We start from the raw sequence: 13,547 nt of genomic DNA on the forward strand, positions 1-13,547 counted from the left end.
ACTCTTTAATTGATAAAGTTATTGCCAATCTCAGATTGTCAAAATATTTAATATTTTTACTTTTGAAAATATTATTTTTTGTCTTAGAATTTTGTTGATGAGTTAATTTTATAGACTATGTGTCTAATAGAATTAATTCATAATATTGTCTCTTTTCTACATGAGAAATTGGTACAAAATAGAACTATCCTTCTGGAAATACTCTCTTTAGTATTTCATGTCGCGGTAAACTAAACCATTTTGGTTCAATTATCATTAGGGGTATTGTAAAATCTTTTTCTCTGTAAATACCTTTTAATTTTGCTTCTTTTTTGGAAGTATGTGGTAAAGGGATGAGTCTGTTTAGAAGTTTGGAGTGGACTTTTTTTTATTTTGTGTAGGAATTGTCTTAATTGCCTTGCTCATTATTTGTTAAGGTCCTTTTGTGGAATCTAATTTTGTAAATAGGGGTAGATTATATAGGTCTTTTGTCATATATTTTGAAATAATATTTTTAACATCCTTTCATAAAATTTGTGGAGCTGCCTTGCAATATGTTTGTATTAAAAAATTATTAAACAAATCATCTTGAAATTTATTTATACATAAAATAATTAATAAAATCTCTTTTTTTAACAGTAAAATATTTTTGTTAGATAGGATGCCAAATATCCGAATGATACCTAACAACTTACTCTTTTATAAATTGAGAATATATCTATTTAAGAAATCTATTATAATCAAGTTTTGATGCATTTATTTCAACTACTAAGGATGCATTTGGATCCAGGATTCCTAGACAAGGAATAGTTCCTCAAAATTCCTATTTTTTTCTCTTTCCTATTCCTTATTGTTGTCTTTCTTACTCTTTTCCGAACTTTTCACGACTCATTTTTCCCGTCATGAAATTGTTAATTTTTCTAACATTATCATAAAATTAACCATTGAAGCAACAACATAGGAAAAAGTATTAATGGTAAAAAAAAAAAAAAAACCTTTGTACCTATGAATGTGTATTTTTATCAAAGTTCACAAGGAAAAAAAGATGTGAAAATATGGATGAGATATATAAGAAAAAATAAAGACTAAAGAACAAAACCTGTTGGAGTTTTTGGATGAGGAACAAATGTGGTGTAAGGGTTAGATAAGTACGAAAGAGAAAAATGAGATAGTAAAAAAATGTGTCAAATATACTATACTTTGTTAAAATTTACAAAGAAAAATAAGATGAACAATAATTATTTTTAACAAAATAATTTTTTTAATAAAAAAATACTTATTTAAAATATTTTTATAAGTTAAGAGAGTAAAATGAGAAAAAAAAAAAGTAAAACAACCAAATAGAAATAAAACTAAGAACTAAGGGATCAATATTAATTTTTTTAAAAATTATTATAAAATATAAAATTTATTATTAATGTTTTTTAAAAGATCTTCAAATAAGAAAATATAAATTTTATTGAAATTTATTGAAAAGATAAAATAGTTTATATTGTTATTTAATCACAAATTATTAATTTAGCTTGATTAAGTATTTGATCTTTATAAAATTTACACAATTTGAACTTAATTTTTATAAAATATTTTATTTATAATTTATTTTTATTTTTTCATACAATGTTATTTTTCATTTATTAGTTAGATATGGTCCAACTAAAAATTGATATTTAGCAATATCTTAATGAGTTGTGTAAGTTAGAGAAAAAAAAATAGTTTATGAAAAGTAAGAATTATATTCTAACAAAATATTTTATATAGACTAAATATAAATTGTAGAATTATTTTAGAAACTAAACACTTAATGAAACATTATTATTTATTATATTAATAAAAATATTTGATATTTATAATAATTATTTTAACTATTATATCTATTATGTATTCTAATTAATTCACAAGGGAGAAACTAATTATCCATATAATACATCAAAATTACACTCATAAATGATTAGATATTTAATTTTTAAAACGGTTACAAAGTTGACTTTATAATCTAAAAATATTATATAATATATATATATATATATATATATATATATAATATTGAAAAACTATCTTATCTCTTGCATAAAACTAGAAATTAATTTATACAACATTTAAATAAATATTTTATAGAATTAAAAAATAAAATATTAAGACATAGATATTTTTGTTTATTAAATAAATAAAATATATATTTTTTAATTTAATTCATTTATGTCACAATAAATACCTATTTTATCATAAATTATAATCCTTTAAATATTTTATGATATTATTTATATTTTATCTTTTATTTTGTCTACATATATGTATATGTATAATATTTGAAGAGAGAAGTGTGAAATGAAAATAAAATTTTGATCTTGAGCTCAAAAATAAAATAAAACATTGTGAATTAATTTTATTATTTTTTATTAGAAAAAAATATTTTGATGTATTATATTAATTGTATGAGAAGTTTATAAAAATATATATTATACCTTTTTCATACTCTTAATAATAATAAAAAATTAAAAATATATAAATATTTTCATGATGTAGTAAACTATTAAGTATCATATTACATGTAAATATTTTAGAATATTATTTTATTATAAAAAATTAATATTATAATTAAAGGGTAATATTATTATAATAATTATATTTAAATTTTTATTTATATTGTGATAATGTAATGATATATATAATAATGAAAGAGGAAAAATTATTTAAATAATGTTGGCAAAAATTATTATTACCAATATTTTTTTTGTGCATTACACTAGTATTATTAAATTAAATTAAAATTTTAAAATAAATAAATATAAATATATTATATGACTATTTTTATATTTAATAAATTTTTAAAATTTAAAAATATAAATAATATAATTATTAATCATAAAAAGTTATATTAAATAACATTTAAAAATTTATGAAAATTTCAAATTAATATTAAATTTAAAAAAATCATAACGTAAAAAAATAACTTGATATGAGAAATAAAATCCCACAAATCATTCCATTTTGAGAATATTACTAAAAATATTTTTGTTTAAAAATTCTTTTAAAAATACTCTCGTTGAATACTTAATAACTTATTATTATTATTATTATTATTATGATATAAGCAATTGTAATGCTTTTTACATTAATAAACTATAAAAGTTTATTAAGAAATTTTTAAAAATTGTTTTTTGTTTTAAAAATAGAGAATTAAAAGTTAAAGTATTTTATCAAAATGTTTTATATATGTTATTTATTTAAGAAAATATTAGCTACTTTAAATAAAAGAAACTATTAATTAATATATTAAAAGTATGTGTGTGTCAAGTAGTCGAAGATAGAGAAGTGTAGAAATAAAGATAAAATAGTGATTAAAATTAAGAATTAATTTATTTAAATTAAACAAATATTTGGATAGACATAGATCATGTTAAGAAAAACTATTTAATATATAATTATTGATTGATTATAGTTCTATGTATAGAAATATATGTGTATGCTATATAATAAAAAAAAAATTAAAATATATAGTAAAATATTATTTTGATTATTTATATAATAAACAATAATTTCCAGGCCATGGGGTTCCATCTCGCATTCTCCACCCTTCTTCTGGGACCTTCCCAGCCTTGAGAATTAATTCTCACTCCAAACTCTTCAAATTCTCCCTGGAATATAATGATAATGAATTCTTACCATATAACATGAAGATTCATACGATATGAAGTAACCAAGAGATGTAGAAAAATGATAATAAATCAGGAGAAGTGTATGCCAGCTTTGTTGAACAGAGAAAGCAGGTATAGGAACTCCTGCAGGGTGAGCTTGGAAGACCTTTTCTCTTCAAAATCTCCCTCTTTCAGAACACTCATAACCTTGTCCTTGAATTCAGATTGCACCTCATCAGCTTCCCCATCCTCAACTTGAATGTAGGCTGGTGGTTGAGTAATTTGAATGTGAGAGGAGAGGATATTTGGTATGGGATGTTTGCCACACATATGTCAAAATAAGGAAGTTCAGTCTTCAACACATCACCTTGGATAACCTGTAATCATCAGAAACAAAATGAACTAAGAGTTTGGTTATGCTTATTAGTCACACACGGAGGCTACAGTGAGGTATATACCGTGAGGCGGTTGGAGTGAGGGGTACCCTGAAAGCGTCTTTGGAGTTCGAGAACCATGCGAGGATCAATCTCGACGGCGATAACCTTCTTGCCGGCTTCTAGAAGCTTCTTGGTGAGGTTTCCGGTACCGGGACCTATCTCAAGGATGATGTCGGTGCTTTTGATGCCTGATTTCTGCACTATGGCGTCCACCAGCAACGGGTTTTTCAGAATGTGTTGACCCTTTGATTTGTGGAAGGATATTCCGCCTTGGTAAGGCGCGTGTTGCTGTTGCCGTGTCTTCCCCTTCCCGTTCTCCTCCTTCACCTTCCCTCCCGCCATTCCCTTTCCACACAGACTAAAGGGAGAAACAGAGAAACAATGGACCCTCTTCAATTATAAACATTGATAAGTTCTTCAAAAAATATTAATTTGTTAAAGATAAATTAATAAGAGATTTTGATACGTAGAAGATCAAAATTTTACATTGATTAATAACGAAGTCAGTGATTTAACTAAATTTTTTAAATTATTTTTTTTTATAAATTATAAATATTAATTTTTGAAAGAAAGTCATTTTTATGTGATTTTAAACTTTTAAGAACCAGTTATTTTATTATTATTTTAAACATTTAAAAATTAATATACATTTATTTGTTAAATAAAAATATTTTAAATTAAATTAATTATAATTTTCATTATGTCATATAATTTTTCCTACATTTATATTTAGTTTTAACTTAGCATTAGAATTCTTTAAAAATGAGTGTCAAATTTGTATAATCATGTTATTTAATAATTTTTTATAACATATGAAATTAATCAATTTAAATATTAATTTAAAATTATTTATTAAATAAATTATTTATATTAAATTTTGTGAAAAATAAAATTATTAAGTATTTTATTTATTATTTTGTTTTAAGAGATAATATATTTTTAAAATATAATTAAAATGTTTAAATTAAATAAATTTAAATAATATAAATTTTAATATATATTATTAGAAAGACAATATAAAATAATTCAACAGTTAGATTAATTAATTTTATATTTTATAAAAAAATATTAAATAATATAAATATTTAAATTTATATTTGATATAAATTTTGAATATTATTTAATTATTTTTATAAAAAATAAACTATAAAATATGTAAATAAATTCTTCCTCTACTTTGTTAAAAGTTAGAATACGAACTATTAGAAAAAATATATAATTAAGTACTTAAATAAAAAATTTAATTTTAAAAATTACAAGAAAAATACTTAAAGATTTGACAACCATCAAAATACTAAATAATAAAATATATATTTAATTTAAAAATAATATCATGTAAAATTTGTGTATATATATATATATATATATATATATATATATTAAATATTAATATATTTATATATATAACATAAAATTTTACTCATATAAATATGATTGTTAATATTATTTTTATAATTATTTTTGATAGAAAGATATTCTGACAAATAAGGCCTAACTTTTTTTTTTTATTAAATATTAATATATTTATATATATAACATAAATTTTTTACCTATATAAACATAATTGTTAATATTGTTTTTATAGCTACTTTTGGTGAAAAGATATTATGACGAATAAGGGGTAACTTTTTTTTTTTTTTTCATTTACATTCACTTTCTTATTATTTACTCTCTCTCTCTCTCTTTTCCTTTTTTTTTACACTCTTACCATTCACTCTTTCTTTCTCAACATGCACCTTAAATAAAGATAATATTTTTTTAATTATTAAATTAATAAGTGTTTTTCTTTAAAAAATTTTAATTTTTTAAATCTATTTTTATCTATTAATTACAAATATTAATTTTTGAATGGAAGCAATTTTTATGTATTTTAAAACTTTTAAGAAATTAGTTATTTTATTTTTATTTTAAATAATTTTTAAAAATAAGCACTCATTTTAAATTTAATATTTAGTTAATTTATTTTTTATATTTTTTTTAATTTTCAAATTTATATCTTTCTTTAATTTTATTTAATATAAAAAATATTATTAAAAATTTATATTCACACATTATATATAAATTTATTTATTAAAGATGACAACATGACGATCTTAATGATATGTGTTGGATCTTCAAGTCCTCACATAAGTCAAATGGTAAATTAGATTATTTTAATAACACAAAAAACTCAAATAAATAAAAAGTGGTTAATAATTGAGGAGTTATTCTTTATCTCTTATTTTTTTATGATTCTACAGTAAAACATGTCTTCCTCTCAACCATTAAAGAGAAAGAAAGAGCTAAAAAAATACTAAGAGAGTTCAAGAACTCATTACACTATAATATGGTTTGTAGTTTGTGAGAACTTGTAAATTTTGTGAGAACCATGTGATCTCAAGGTTAATAGAAAAAATAATTCTATAATAGCTACATTAAAGATAAAAATTACACAAAATCTAACGGAAAGTTCTTTATTAAAGTTAGCATATAACCCTTAATTAATTAAGGTAATCTAAGTAGAAAAATTGACGATAAGGGCAGAAACTAAAATTGAATAACCAAATTGTAATATCCTTAATTCATATTTCAAATTATGTTATAAATTATAGTAAAAAAAAGCAAATAAGGTAAATACTTTTATTTTTTACGACTTAAAGAATTGAGAGAAAAGATCAAACTTTCATTTTTATTCTTTAATTTTATGAAAACTTGAAGGTATTCAAAAATTACAAAGGAATCATTTATAAAATTTAAATTTGTAAATAGAGTGAAAGTTAAAATTTTCATTTTAGGAATTTGATTGATCCTTGATACACACATATAAATTTGAAACACAAACAAAATTATTTTCTAGTAAGATAAATTTTTATAAAAATGAATGTAATCTAAAGTTAAAATAGTTAACTATTAACATTACAAATATACTTTAAATTAATATTTACAACTAGACTTATCAAAGTATTATAAATTTAGAAATAAACATTTAGAATAATTACATAACTTTGTCAATATAAATAGAAGTCTAATAAGTATTACAATGCTTAGAATATTCTAAACCCTACATAGCAGTCCTTCCTTACAGTCCCATTGAAAATATGACTTTAGATTGACTCAATCTTCTTTAATTTCTTCAAAATGCATTTCTTGAAAATAACTAATAAGGGTGAGTATTCTCCGCCCCACTAAATCCTTTATTTGATAGAAATAATTGAACGACATTAAAAATATTATCTAACACGTTTAATATATACTAGTTAATAATAACACACAACTCATGCAAACAATTATCTCAACAGAGCACACACATTAAATCAATCACGTTTGTAAAATTCATAACATATATTTCTACATTAATCTGTATGTCATAATACATGTATTATATCACATCAATCAATATGTCTCAATGTTTTAATCGCACTCGTCAATGTATTATAACACATATATCATAACAACATCAATCGATATGTTACAACACATATATTATAATCATACAATTGCTATACTATATCACATCCATCATAGTTTCATAATCATTGCCCCTGGGATTCCTTGAGGACTTCATATTATAGATTGTTGTTGGATAGTCACTGCATATGGATACAAAGTGTGCCAACTCGATCTTTTTAGTAAAAGTATGGTCAGAGATTTAAATCAGGAAATGAGTATAAGACCTGTGGTGTCTTTTTCCTATATTTTCATTAATTATACACAATCATAGAAAAACATCCACCACCCTCATTTCTCCTAGATTTCTAAATCGCCATCGTCTTCCACATCCTCAGTATATCTTTGTGACTATTTATATAAGACTTGAGGGGAAATTAACCAGTTTCCAACACAATTTCATCATAACAGCTTTATTAAGGGTATTCAGATCCCTAAAACCCAGCCCTCCAACATTCTTAGGGGAGCAAATTTTATCCCAGCTTAAAAGATGACATTTTCTATCAGTTAAAGAGTCATAAATAAACTTCTTACATATATTATTAATTTCATTACAAACAGACTTAGGGATGCTAAGGGACTACATAACATAGGAAGGAATGCTCAATAAACAAGATTGAGCAAGAGTCACCTGCCTAGCAAAAGATAAAGAGTTCATTTTCCATAAAGATAGTTTTTACTTAACCTTATCAATCAGAAAGGAGAAGTGGGTTTCTTAGATACAATAGGAATTCCAAGGTATTTACCTATCTGGATACTAGGCTTAAAACCTAAGCATTTAAATATGAAATTTCTTATGGAAGGATCAATATTATTAGAGAAGAAGATAAAAGATTTATTATTTTTAACCCTTAGACCAGAAGTATCCCCGAAGGTAGATAAAACTTCCTTAATGAGAACAACTTGATTTAAATCAGCTTTGGAGACCAGAATAATGTCATCTATAAAGAAAATGTGAGAAATCTTGGAACCTTGAATATTAAACAAAAAAGGGAGCCAGTTTTTATCCAAGACCTTATCATTAATAAGATGAGCAAATTTTTCCATATAAAGAACAAAAAGATAAGGGTAAAGGGGGTCTCCTTGGCAGATTCCCCTGACAGGAGAAAAAACTTCAGTTAAATCATTATTTTAACTAATAGCAATTATAGGGAAGAGATGCATTATTGAATCAGATTGATTAGATCAAAGGGCAAGTCAATTTCTTGTAAAACTTGGGTAATAAAGCTCCATCAAAGTTTGTCATAAGCTTTCTCAAGATCCAATTTAATAATCATGTAACTGTTCCTGTGTTTAAGGGTAGAGAATGAATGAATTACTTGTAAGATGAGGGTATTGTCAATGCCCCGCCTACCTGAAATAAAACTAGTTTGGTTTGCAGAGATAATATGAGGAAGAATAGTTCTTAACCTATTAGCAACAAGTTTGATTATAATTTTATAACTAACATTACATAAAGAAATGGGCCTAAAGTTAATGATGTATTCAGGGTTATCCAACTTAGGAATAAGGGTAATAGTGGTTTCATTAATTTCAGCACTTTTAGAAAGATTATGAAAAATGGCTAGCATAAGGTTAAAAATAAAAAGAGCAAGAAAATTCCACTGATTTTTATAGAAAAGAGCAAGAAACCTATCAGGCCCAGGAGATTTAAAATTACCTATGGAGAAAGAGATGTCTTAACTTCATCCAAGGAGATAGGGAAGACAAGTTATTTCTATTACACTCCCTTAAAGGAGGAAAAGAACTATTAGTGGAAAAGAAACAATAAGGAGGAGAGGGATCAAAGTAAATATCTTTAAAATAATTAAACACTATAGATTTCAGTTTTAAAGGATCATGCTCTCACTTACCAAATTCATCTCTTAATGATTCAATAGTATTTTTATTCCTTTTGAAAACAGCTGCTTTATGAAAAAATTTTGTATTTCTATCACCTAAATTAATTCAAGTAGACCTATAATGATGAAACCAATAAGTTTCTTCAAGATAAAAAATATGTTGATATTTAGTCTAGAGAGATTTCATAAGGTCACATAAAAATGGGTTATTCTTAGATCCTTGTTTATAGAAAATTCCATTTATTCTACTCAAAAGTCATTTTTTCCTGTGAAAAATATTGCCAAAAGTGTTTATTCCAATCAGAAATATTGACTCTAAACCTTTGTATATTCTCTGTCCAAGGACTGGAATGGACCCAAGAATTTTTAACCTGATTGGTAAAATCTGGATGGGATAGCCAGGGAGTAAGAAACTTAAAGGTCTTCTTAGAATTACCTGGTTTATAATTAGATCTTACTTTGAGCCAGAGCCCAGCATGATCAGATTTAGGAATAGGGATATGGGTAACTGAACTATTAAGGAAACAAAGTCTCCAATCATTATTGGCCACAATCCTATCTAGTCTCTCTTTTATATTACCTTTATACCAAGTGAAGGGGTTACCTTTGTATCCCCAAGTCATGAAGATCACAACGATTTAGGCAGTTAACAAAACTATTCCTCTGCTGGATATTAACAGAGCTACCACCATATTTTTTCCAATCATAAAGGACTAAGTTAAAGTCCCTAGCTAGACACCAAGGGCTTTGGATAGATTTGCTAAAGTCTATTAGCTCTTTCCAACAATCAAATTTGGCTTTAGGATGGGGGCTAGCGTATATAAAAGATAAAATCCAGTCAGGCTGGCCACTACTACTAATTTTAAGATTCACTACAAATCTAGTTTTAGAGATCACATAGACTATAACCCTCTTGGTGTTCCAACAACACCAAATACCTCCAAAAAAACCTATTGCATCAACTTTAACTGAACCACTTAGATTAATTTTTTTAATAATCTTGTCAGCCTGATCTAGACTTACTCTAGATTCAAATAAAACAATAAAATCAAGATTATAAATTTTAATTAGGTCATTAACTAACCTAGCAAAAGATTTATCACCAGCACATCTATAATTCTAGAAAAAATAGTTCATAAAAATAGAAAAAACATATTAAATTACATTTCTAAGATGCTGGTCCGTCAGAGGACTGTAATATAAAAGCATGGGGCTAATAGGATTATTTTGAATCCTACTATTAGGTCTAGTTTTTAGCCTAGTATCCATATAAGAAAAATCGTCAGGGGGTTCTCCAAGTTAGGGAACCCAGTCCTTATTGATATACACTCCCACTAAATCCTGTATAGACCTACATCCAGAGGCACTATTCTCCAACTCTTTTTGTATGATCCTCATTAACTGTAAAATGTTTTCTTGATTATCCTTATGAAGATTATTAGATGAGGGATTAGATAATTCTTGATCCCTATTTTTGAGTCAACAATAAAATCACCCCCACTATTATTTATTTTGCTTTTCACTTTTGTCTTGGGTGGCTTTTTGTAATTAGGCTGAGGGTTATGACTTGAAGGACTTTTGCTATACTGCTTAGGTTTAATAGGAAAAACTCTCACTCTTCTTCTCAACACCTAGCCTAACACTAGAGAATTCTAAATTCTGACTATGAACACATGGTTCCTTGTCCCTATCCTCATAGGAGTTACTTAAGATGTCAAACCTACAGCCTTTGGGAGACTCCTTACCTTTACCCAAACTAGTTGAATTGCTAGTATTCTTAGTCTATCCAACTTTTCTCTGAATAGGTTTTTTTGCCAGCATCTACGGTTCAAATCTATTATTATCATCTTTAGTAATACCCTAATAACTATCTTGACAACTATCTCTAAATTGGGTTCTGGATTACAAGGACCATTGCCTCTCTTTGAGCTCGAGCTAGTAGGTAAATAACCTTGCGCTTTATTCTCTTGATTAAGATTAATCTTTTCCTAACAGGAGTCTACCCTATGTCCATATTTCTCACATTGAAAAACAAATCAAGTGTAAACTTTTATACTCCACCCTAAACTCTTGACCCATAACTATAAAGGAGGGAATTAACTTCCTACTGAGGTCAAGTTCAATATAGAGTCTAGCAAATTTTCTCCTAGATACTAAAGAAGTGTGAGGATCTATTTTTAACATAATCCCTAAGCAAGCACCAACCTGCTAGAGAAAGTTTTTGTTATATAATTCTAAAGGTAGATCAAGAACACACACCTACACAACAATTTTCTTAAGGCGGTAATCTTGTGGCCTGAATAAGAGCCTTAACATCTGAACCAGGAGGTAATGATCGAATATTAACTAGGGACCCTCAAAAGAGAGCATATTTATAATCTTCAATATTTTTAAATTTTACTAAAAAGAATTCGTTATTTAGGTCTAGAATTTTAAGAGTACCATTTCTACCCCAAATATTATGAAGTTTCTGATTAAGAAAATTAAAAGAAATGTTTTTACCTAAAAGCTTCACAATCAGGGTGAACTTCTATGAATTGCACTAGAATTCATAATCTTCTATTGAAATTTTTATTTCAGGGCGGAGATTTTGAATCTCTTTCCCCTTTGTGGCAGAGTCATCTAATTCTTAGGGGATATTTAGCTCTTCCAAAACCGATTTTATAATTTTCTCATTATTAAAAGTCATATCCATGTCATTACCAACTACAATTTTATCCTTGTAAGATATACAAAAAAGAGATTCAGGGAAAGAAAGCACCTGGTTTGCGAAGGCCTCCTCACTATCCTTTGCTTGAGACAACGGGTCCACCACATCCATGATGTTATCTTAGATTGTCTTGATTTTTTTCGTACTTCTAGCCATTAAATCTAGCTCTTCTTTCAAATGGGCCTCCTCGTTTGAAAGGTCTATGCTCTTTGCCTTCTTTTGCCTCCAATATATGGACACAACGAGATTCCACTATGATGTCACTCAAATGTCTGTGCAAATTGGCTTGCCAGGAGCATGGCAGTGCAAGCGCTCAGAAGGAAACTCTAGGGTGGAGAAACCCTAGTAGTGAAAAAAGAATATGAGTCTCTTTGTTCAACGCAAGAATCTATCCTGGAGAGAGAGAGTATGATATTTTTTTTTGTATTAAAATCTTTAATAGATTATTAAATATATTTTTTAAAAATTTATTGTGATTAAACTATAGTATGTATTAAAATAATAAAGATTTAATAAAATTAAATAATTTAAAAATATAATTTATTTTTAAAATATTTTTATCTTATTATATTAAAAAAATTTGAATTAAATTTTAACAATCAATATATATTAATAACAATAGGTGACTATGCAAATTAATTAATAATTGGTTGTTCTAGCTTAATATGTAGGGATAAAAATATGTTATATTTTTTAAAAGTAGATAATTTAAAATCTAAGTCTTACCTATTATATGTCATAAGTTTTTTTTTTTAAGTTTAGCACGACTTTTTAAAAGTTTGATTTGATTTGTTAGCTATTTTAATGACCTACTTTGTATTAAGATCTTTAATAGATTATTAAATCTCTTTATAAATACGCACTCAAACTATATAAATAAGCATGTCTCTATAAAAATTATAAAGTTTATATCTAAATAAGTCATAAAAAATTTATTTAACATCTTAAATATTTATAATAAAATTACATATTCTTATTTATTATTTTTAAATCACATATTTAATTTAAATAAGTAAATTATTAAGTATATAACAAACACAAATACAGATTAGTGTTGTGTGTATAAGATAAAAGAGCAATGATAATGCAAAACCTTTAACCACACCCTCTCTTAGAGAGGATATGTAAATTTGTAATAAAATTACATATTCTTATTTATCATTTACAAATAAGATATTTGATTTAAATAAGTAAATCATTAAGTATATAACAAACACAAATATATATCAGTGTTGTGTGTACAAGACAAATCAAGCAATAATAATGTAAAAAAACTTCAACCACTCCCTCTTTTTGAGGATACACAGCAGGAGCATTTTTCAACTCTAATGAAAATTATTAAGATTTTATTTATTTTAAAATATTATTTAATATAATTTTTATATAAAATTATTTATTATATTAATATAAATTTTATTACTCTTAAATAAGTTACTCTATTAAAGTCTAATAGACTTTTTCTTAAGCTAAAGTCTAGTCTATTTAATTAATTAAGACTTTTAAAAAAATAAATTAAATT

At 25.2% G+C, this 13,547-nt stretch overlaps 1 protein-coding gene across 1 annotated transcript; it reads right to left on the reverse strand.

The window, feature by feature from the left end:
* Positions 1 to 3,704: 3,704 nt before the first annotated feature.
* Positions 3,705 to 5,726, reverse strand: LOC113855683 (ribosomal RNA small subunit methyltransferase-like). Its single transcript, XM_027487313.1, has 5 exons — positions 5,721 to 5,726; positions 4,439 to 4,441; positions 4,073 to 4,396; positions 3,870 to 3,991; positions 3,705 to 3,834 (listed from the first exon to the last, which is right to left on the reverse strand). Exons 3-5 carry the CDS (start codon positions 4,391 to 4,393, stop codon positions 3,705 to 3,707), a joined length of 573 nt encoding a protein of 190 aa, XP_027343114.1. The 5' UTR covers positions 4,394 to 4,396; positions 4,439 to 4,441; positions 5,721 to 5,726.
* Between the last annotated feature and the right edge of the window lie 7,821 nt (positions 5,727 to 13,547).

The sequence above is a fragment of the Abrus precatorius genome, unplaced genomic scaffold (assembly GCF_003935025.1).
Source record: "Abrus precatorius isolate BTA unplaced genomic scaffold, Abrus_2018 Scaffold11, whole genome shotgun sequence".
In the NCBI taxonomy this organism is placed as follows: domain Eukaryota; kingdom Viridiplantae; phylum Streptophyta; class Magnoliopsida; order Fabales; family Fabaceae; genus Abrus; species Abrus precatorius.